Source organism: Cebus imitator, unplaced genomic scaffold, assembly GCF_001604975.1.
Source record: "Cebus imitator isolate Cc_AM_T3 unplaced genomic scaffold, Cebus_imitator-1.0 Scaffold206, whole genome shotgun sequence".
NCBI lineage: Eukaryota > Metazoa > Chordata > Mammalia > Primates > Cebidae > Cebus > Cebus imitator.
Window position 1 is genome coordinate 1,414,827 of NW_016107521.1, and position 9,130 is coordinate 1,423,956.

A 9,130-nucleotide genomic window follows, 5' to 3' on the forward strand; every position below is an offset into this window, starting at 1 on the left:
TTGTATTTTAGTACAGACGGGTTTTCACCATGTTGGCCAGGCTGGTCTTGAACTCCTGACCTCGTGATCTGCCTGCCTCAGCCTCCCAAAGTGCTGGGATTATAGGCGTGAGCCACCATGCCCTGCCTACTAATTCTTTCTTATGTAAAGTTTACATACAGTGAAATGCACAAAATTAAAATATACCATTAAGTGAGTTTTGAGGAAATAAACATACCTGTGTAATCTAAACTTTTTGAATTCATACAAGATAGCATCATTCCAGAGTGTTTCTTTTGTACCGCTTTTTAGTCAGTCCTCTACCCATTACCCCAGAAGCTGTCACTCTTGATTGTTTTCATCAAGATTACCTGTACCTGTTCATGAACTTGAATCACACAGTATGGACTCTTGTGTAAACCTTCTGTGACTAAGCACATGCATTGTTCTTGAGATTCATCCCTGTTGTTCCAGGTATCAGTAGATCATTTCTTTTTGTTATTGAGTAGTATTCCATTGTCTGAATATACCAGTTTAGGCATTCTCCTGATGAATACATGGGCAGTTTTACAGTGTTGGGTATTACAGGACAGGGCAGGTGGCTCATGCCTGTAATCTGAACATTTCAGAAGGCCAAGGCTGGAGGATCACTTGAGCCCAGGAGTTCGATGTTACAGTGACTTATGATCATGCACTGCATTCCAGCGTGGGCAACAGGGAGTCCCTATCTCAAATAAATAAATAAATAAATAAATAAAATAGTTGACTAATAGAAATAAAACTGCTTTTTATTATAAATAAAAAGGCTTGTACAAGTCTTTGCACAGACATTTCTTTTGAATTTTTTTGGTCATAGTATGGGTATGTGTTTAGTTTTATAAGAAATTGCGGCTGGGTGTGGTGGCTTATGCCTATAATCCCAGCACTTTGCAAGGCCGAGGCGGGTGGATCACGACGTCGGGAGATGGAGACCATCCTGGCCAATATGGTAAAACCACGTCCCTATTAAAAATACAAAAAAATTAGCTGGGCGTGGTGGCGCACCCCTGTAGTCCCAGCTACTTGGGAGGCTGAGGCAGGAAAATTGCTTGAACCAAGGCAGCGGAGGTTGCAGTGAGCTGAGATCACTCCACTGCACTACAGCCTGGGCGTCAGTGCGAGACTTTGTCTCAAAAAAAAAAAAAAAAAAGGAATTGCTAGACCTTTTCTCAAAGTGGTTGCACCATAGTTGCATTTTCATCAGTAGCTTTTGAAAGTTGCTTTTCATTCTTGCCAACATTGTTGTCAGACTTTTAAATTTGACCGTTCTGATGGATATGTAGAGGTATTTACATTTTAAATTTCATCAAAATTTAAAAACATAAAATTTCATCAAAATTAGGTTTAGTTGAATGCAAATTGAAGCTACAATGAAAAATTTAATGAGTTTTTTCTTTTCTTCTTTGTGTTTTTGTGTATTTTCCCAGAAATCTTTACCTAAAGTTACACAGGTTGTTTGTTTGTTTCTTTGTTTGTTTTTGAAACAGAGTCTCCGTCACCCAGACTGGAGTTCAGTGGCATGATCTCAGCTCATTGCAACCTCCACCTCCCATATTCAAGCAATTCTTCCTTAGCCTCCTGACTAGCTGGAATTATATAGGCTCCTGCCACCACACCAGCTAATTTTTTTGGTATTTTTAGTAGAGATGGGTTTTCACCATGTTGGACAGGCTGATCTCGAATTCCTGACCTCAAGTGATCCCTCTGCCTTGGCCTCCCAAAGTGCTGGGATTACAGGCATGAGCCACTGCACCTGGCGTTCTCCCGTGTTTCCATGTTTTCTTCTAGCAGTTTTATAGTTTTAGCTTTTTTTTTTTTTTTTCGAGACCGAGTCTTGCTCTGTCGCCCAGGCTGGAGTGTAGTGGCACAATCTCAGCTCACTGCAACCTCCACCTCCTGGGTTCAAGCAATTCTCTTGCCTCAGCCTCCCAAGTAGCTGGGATTACAGGCACATGTCATCATGCCTGGTTAATTCCCGGCTAATATTTTTATTTTTATTTTTAGTGGAGACAGGGTTTTACCATGTTGGTCAGGCTGGTCTTGAACTCCTGACCTTGTGATCCACCCTCCTTGGCCTCCCAAAGTAATGGGATTACAGGTGTGAGCCACCTTGCCCAGCCTATAGTTTTAGCTTTTACATGTAGGTCTATGGTTTGAGTTAATTTTTGTTTACAGTGTGAGATAAAGTTTTTTAATATGGATATACAGTTGTTCTAGTACCATATGTTGAAAATATTTTTCAAAAAAGTTACTTTGGTAACTTTGTTGAAAATCAATTAAGCATGTATGTATAGGGATATTTCTGAACTCTAATTTCTCTTCCATTGATTTACAGAATTTGTTTCAAACACACTACTGCCTTTACTATTGTAGCTTTAAAAAGGTCTTAAAATCTGGCCAGGTACAGTGGCTCATGCTTGTAATCCCACCACTCTGGGAGGCCAAGGCAGATGGTTCATGAGATCAGGAGTTCAAGACCAGCCTGACCGACATGGTAAAACTCTATCTCTACTAAAAATTAAAAAAAAAAAAAATTAGCCAGGCGTGATGGCATACACCTGTACTCCCAGCTCCTCAGGAGGCTGAAGTAGGAGAATCGCTGGAAACCAGGAGGCCAAGGTTGCAGTGAGCTGAGATTGCCCAGCCTGGGCAACAGAACAAGACTCCGTCTCAAAAAAAAAAGTCTTAAAATCTGATAGGGAGAGTACTCTTCCCCAAAATATTTTAAGTGTTTTGGTTGTTTTAATTCCTTTGTACTTCTGTATGAATTTTAGCATCCTTGTCACATTTTGCTTGGAATTACATTAAAAATCTATGTATAATTCACCTGTGGGGAATTACTATTTTAATAATATTGAATCTTTTAGTCAATATGGTATATATCCTCATTTACTTAAATATTTAGTTTGTTTCATTAGGATTTTGTAGTTTTTATCATACAGGTATTGCATGTGTCTTATAATTTATTCCAAAGTATTTTATGTTTTGTTATGATTTAAAAATTGAGTTATTTGGCTGGGCATTTTTGGAAGCTGAGGCAGGCAGATCACTTGAGCCCAGGAGTTCAAGACCAGCTGGGCAACATGGTGAAACCCCGTGTCTACAGAAAGTACAAAAAATTAGCTGGGTATGGTGGCACGTCCCCAGAGCCCCAGCTACCTGGGACGCTGAGATAATAGGATCACTTGAGCCCAGGAGGTCAGGCTACAGTGAGCCATGATCGTGCCACTGCTCTCCAGCCTGGGTGAAAGAATGAGAGACCCTATCTCAAAAAAATAAGTAAATACAGTTGACCTTGTATCCTGCCAGTCTTGCTAAATGTACTTGTTAGTTCTTTTAGCTTTCTTGTATGTTCCTTAAGATTTTCTATATGCATATGTCTATTTTGACTTTTGTTGCCATGGTTTCTGGTGTTTTAATCATGAAGTCCTTGACCATGCCTATGTCCTGAATGGTATTGCTTAGGTTTTCTCCTAGGGTTTTTATGGCGTTAGGTCTTATGTTTAAATCTTTAATCCATCTGGAGTTAATTTTTGTATAAGGTGTAAGGAAGGCGTCCAATTTCAGCTTTCTGAATATGTGATGTTCCCCTCCCTGTGTCCATATGTTCTCACTGTTCAACACCCACTTATGAATAAGAACATGCAGTGTTTGGTTTTTTGTTCTTGTGTCAGTTTGCTGAGAATGATGGTTTCCAGCTTTATCTGTCTCCCTGCAAAGAATATGAACTCATCCTTTTTTATGGCTGTATAGTATTCCATGGTGTATATATGCCACATTTTCTTTATCCAGTCTCTCATTGATGGGCATTTGGGTTGGTTCCAAGTCTTTGCTATTGTGAACAGTGCTGCAATAAACATACATGTACATGTGTCTATAATAGCATGATTTATTAATCCTTTGGGTATATACTCAATAATGGGATTGCTGGGTCAAATGGTATTTCTATTTCTAGATCCTTGAGGAATCGCCACAGCATCTTCTACAATGGTTGAACTAATTTATATTCCCACCAACAGATTAAAGTGTTCCTATTTCTCCATATTCTCTTTAGCATTTGTTGTCTCCTGATTTTTTAGTGATCGCCAGAGTCTCGCTCTGTTGCCCAGACTGGAGTGCAGTGGCGCAATCTCAGCTCACTGCAACCTCTGCCTCCTGGATTCAAGTGATTCTCCTGCCTCAGCCTCCTGAGTAGCTGAGATAACAGACACCTGCCACCACACTCAGCTAATTTTTATATTTTTCAGTAGAGACTAAAAAATAAATCAGGCTACTGTGCCCGGCCTTATTTATTTTAAATTTTTGAGATAGTGTCCTGCTCTGTTGTCCAGGCTGGCCTGGAAATCCTCAGCTCAAGAGATCTCCCGTCTCCATCTTCTGAGTAGCTGTTTCTCGTTTCTATTTCATTTATTTCCATTCATACTTTATTATTGTTTCCTTTTTACTTTAATTTATATTAATTCTAGTGTTTTAAGCTTGGATCTCAAACCTTTCTTCTCTTCTAATACATTTATGTTTATTTATTTATTTATTGAGACTGAGTTTCACTCTTGCCTAGGCTGGAGTGCATTGGCGCAGTTTTGGCTCATGGCAACTTCTGGCTCTTGGACTCAAGTGATTCTCCTGCCTCAGCCTCCTGAGTAGCTGGGACTACAGGTGTACACCACCATGCCTGGCTAATTTTTTGTATTTTTAGTAGAGATAGGGTTTCACTATGTTGGCCAGGCTGGTTTTAAATTCCGGACCTCAGGTGATCCTTCTGCTTTGGCCTCCCAGTGTGCTGGGATTACAGATGTGAGCCACTGCACCAGCCACCTTTTATTTTTGACCACGTATTATATGGCTTATTTATGTGGAGTGTCCAGAATAAGCAAATTCGTAGATACCAGAAGCAGATGAGGGGTTATCCAGGGCTGAGGGAGGGGACTGGGGCAAATAAGGGAGAATAAAGGTCTTCTTCTGGGGGTGATGAAGTGCTCTAAAATTGGTTGTGGCGATAGTTAAACAACTTTCTGGATATAATAAATGCCACTGAATTGTACACATTAAATGGGTGAATTGTATGGTATGTTAGTTGTGTATTAATAAAACTGTTACAAAGAAATACAGTCTGCCTCTCGCTAGCTGTATGGCATTGAAGAGTGATCTCACCTCTCCTAGCCTAGTTTACTTATCTGTAAAATGATAACAAAAGCTACCTCATGAGATTGCCATGATGTTTCAGTGGGAGGATTGTGTAACTACCGAGCATAGAAGTACTTACCTTTTAAGCATTGCTTTCACTGTATAATTTCAGTTTTAAAATTTATTCAGATTTTTTTTTGACCCAGCCTATGAATTCTCTTGGCAGTGGTTTTATCTGTACTTGAAAAGAATTCGGTGTGTTCTGGTATTACTAGATGGAATTATATAAAAATGTCAGTTAGTTCAGTTTGATACTAAACTAATTTGAAGAGTGTTCTCTGTATCTTCTGCATTCTTGTTGATTTTCTGTCTGCTCTTTCAATTTCTGAAATAGCAGTATTTAAACCTCTAATCATGGCTGGGTACATGGCTTGTGCCTACAATCCCAGTGATTTGGGAGGCTGATGCGGGTAGATTGGTTGAGCTTAGGAGTTTAAGATCAGTATGGCCAACATGGCAATACCCTATTTCTACAAAAAATACAATATTTAGCTGGGCATGGTTATGCATACCTGTTGTGCCAGCTACTTGGGAGCCTGAGATGGGAGGACCACTTGAACCCAGGAGGTCGAGGCTGCAGTGAGTTGTGATCATGCCAGTGCACTCCAGCCTGGGCAACGCAGTGAGATTCTGTCTCAAAAAAATTTTTATTTTTGTAATGTGAGATAAGTGAGTCCTATAGCAGAAAGAGAGAAGTTAACATTTACATGTGTGAATTGTTGCATGAGATATATAGAAAAGAAGCAACTTCTTTAGGAAATTTTAAATGTATGGCAGGATTATAGTTTATAGAACTGACCAAATGAAGAATAATTTCTAGGTGGGGCCTGGTAGCTCACGCCTGTAATCCCAGCACTTTGGGAGGCCAAGGTGGGCGGATCACCTGAGGTCAGGACTTCAAGACCAGTCTGACCAACATGGCAAAACCCCGTCTCTTCTAAAAATACAAAAAATTAGCCAGCGTGGTGGCGGGTGCCTGTAATCCCAGCTACTCAGGAGGCCAAGGCAGGAGAACTGCTTGAACCTGGGAGGTGGAGGCTACAGTAAGCCAAGATCATGCTATTGCAGTCCAGCCTGGGTGACAGAGCGAGACTCTGTCTTAAAAAATGAATTTCTAAATGAGAATTACCCAATTCTTGAAATTGTCTTCTTTTGTTTCCAAGTCAAACTTTTCCACATCAATTTTTTTATTTTATTATTTTTTCTGGTTGCTTTTTTATTTTTTGCGACAGAGTCTCACTCTGTTGCCCAGGCTGGAGTGCAGTGGTGTGATCTCAGCTCACTGTTACCTCCACCTCCAGGGATCAAGTAATTCTCCTGCCTCAGCCTCCCATGCTTGCTTTTTTCTTCTGATTTTTCTCTACCCTTTTTATCCCTCCTTAACTCTTTTCACTGTCTTTGCTAATATTCTTAGGAATCTGATTCATTTTGATAGCTTCAGTTTTTATCTCCATGAAGATTCTATCAGTATTTACGTACACTCAACTTGTCTTCTGAGATACTGCCCTGAATTTGCAAATTCTGGTTGAGGGGCAGTTCTGTCGGTATTATCATTTTGCCTCAAATAAAGTATACCTAAAACCTGAAGCCTTATACTGTCCCCAAATTAGCTCATCCTTTACCTCACCTTTTCTTTGAGAAGCTCCCCAGTCTTCTCTCAAGTCATCATGCATTCCTGGAATCTTAGTCATTTTTGATACCTCCCTATCCCATAATTAATTGCCAAGGCCCATTAATTTGACCTTGTCAATGCGTCTCATGTCTTTTCCCTCTTCTTTCTTTTTTTAAGACAGGGTCTCGCTGTGTTGTACAGGCTAGAGTATAGTGACATGATCACAGCTTACTGCAGCCTTGACCTCCTGGGCTCAAGCAGTCCCCCTGCTTTAGTCTCCCAAGTAGCTAGGAACACAGGCATGGTGCCGCTACACCCAGCTTATTTTTTTCTTTTTTATAGAGATGGGAGTCCACTGTGTTACCCAGGCTGGTCTCAAACTCCTAAATTCAAGCAACCCTTCTGCCTCTGCCTCCCAAAGTGCTGGGATTACAGGCGTGAGCCACCATGGCCAGCAACCCCAGCCTCATTTTAATTTCCAAAGCAATATCTTTTTATTTAACAGATACTTGTTGAAATTCTATATGTGTTAGGATTTTCCCCCCCAATAGCATGAATTATACGGTTTCCACATGGTACAGATCGTAGTGCCTAGCAACAATAGACCTCAGTAAACATTTGTGAATAACTCATTAAATGAATATATTACATTGAACCATATGAAATTGTCATTTTTAGAAGTCAAAATGGTTAAATATCAGCAATTCAATATTCAACAAATATATTAATAAGAATTATTCCAACATAAAAGAGAAAATACATATTATATTACTCGACACTGTATCTATGTGTATCATTTTATTTCATTGGACTACAAAACTTGACTTTTCTCTTCTTTGCCTACCAGGAAACACGAAATTATCCAGAATCATATCCACAACTGCCAAGGGATGAAACAGTGGAGAATCCTCATCTCCAGAAGCACATTTTGGAATTAGCATCCATTCTGGATGTTCGAAACGTGTTCTTTGAGAATACCATTGATGACTATTAAAACAAAAACCCTCTTGTCAAAACAAGTTTTCATTTTCCACAAATTTTAAATGGTGCAGTTTTCTAATGTGATAACAGACATATAGTGGTGTTACTTACTTTTTATTTTTTAATTTAGGGCCACCATTTTAAAAAAAAAAAACTAAGAAAAAAAAACGTTCACACTTTTAGCTAACTGTTTTAAAATGCAACCTTTCAGGTCTTTTAAAATCTCAATCTTGGAATTTTTATTTTTTGATTTCGAGGGATGCATATTTACCTCCTACATCTAATCCTACACTCAAATAGTCACTATTCTCACCCTGAGAAGAGTAAACCATTTATTTTTGTATAATGAGGTAAATCCAACTCTTATACTTGGATAAGTTAAATGTCTGGATTTGGAAATATGTAATGGTTCATAATAATGAAGCTAGCCACGATGGACTACTGAAAATCAAGAACAGAGTCCCTCCATCATATATTTTTTCTCTTTCCAACTTAGCTGGTAGAAAAATGTTTGATTCTTTGAAACATGATCAAGCCAGTTTTTGAAATCATTTAATTTCTTTCAATACTGTCATAATTTCAGAAATTGGATTGATTTGCATTTGAAAGCTAGATCTTAATTGAGGACTTGAGATGGTAAATATTACTTGGAATGTATGAGTATTGTGTTAGGAGATTTACTTCCATATTTTTTTTTTGTAGTCTTTGAATGCTGGAAATGAAAAAGGAAACAACTTTGAAATATTTCAGCCAAAAAAACATGTCATTGGTTTCATAATACAATGTCTCCAATAGGAATTCTATTTAAACTCTTGGTTTATGAGATCACGTTTAAAGACTGGATTGATATCTGTGGCATAGAGTATAAAGTTTTAATTTTTTACCTCTTTCAAATTTATGAGACTTCAAAGTCAGAGATGTTTTGAATTTTGGTAAGGATTAACGGGTGTTATGAAACCTAAAATGTAAGTTGATTTTGTATTGACAATTTGGAAATAAGATTTATTAACATTCCCTGTATTTAGTATTTATATTAATGCACAAAATTTTTATTATCTTAAATAAGACTCAGTGTATATTATAAGAATTTTTCTTTTTTGTGTTTTCCTTCCCTGTCATTCCCTTTATAATTTCAGTCACTAGCTAGGATATCCCCTCCTTTTTGATTACCCAGCATTCAATTTCAGAAATCTGTGAATGAAAGGCATTATACCTGATTTTCTGTACAGGATCACATCTGGCAGTCCCAGGGGAAGTGAGGTGATTGCTTTTGGTATCTCTTTCTCATGACCCTAGGTAAATTTTATACTGTAATTTTTGTTTGTTTTGAGACGG

At 38.5% G+C, this 9,130-nt stretch overlaps 1 protein-coding gene across 3 annotated transcripts in view; it reads left to right on the forward strand.

Moving 5' to 3' along the window:
- Positions 1–8,514, forward strand: part of SCAI (suppressor of cancer cell invasion) — a 96,961-nt gene extending 88,447 nt beyond the window's left edge. For 2 of the 3 annotated variants that reach the window (XM_017548334.2, XM_017548331.2), the window contains one exon: positions 7,662–8,514. In XM_017548334.2, the coding sequence (XP_017403823.1) occupies positions 7,662–7,808 (147 nt within the window). In that variant the 3' untranslated portion in view covers positions 7,809–8,514. The remainder of the gene's footprint in view (positions 1–7,661) is intronic. The other variant, XR_001830857.2, reaches the window with a different exon arrangement.
- The last annotated feature ends 616 nt before the right edge of the window (positions 8,515–9,130 follow it).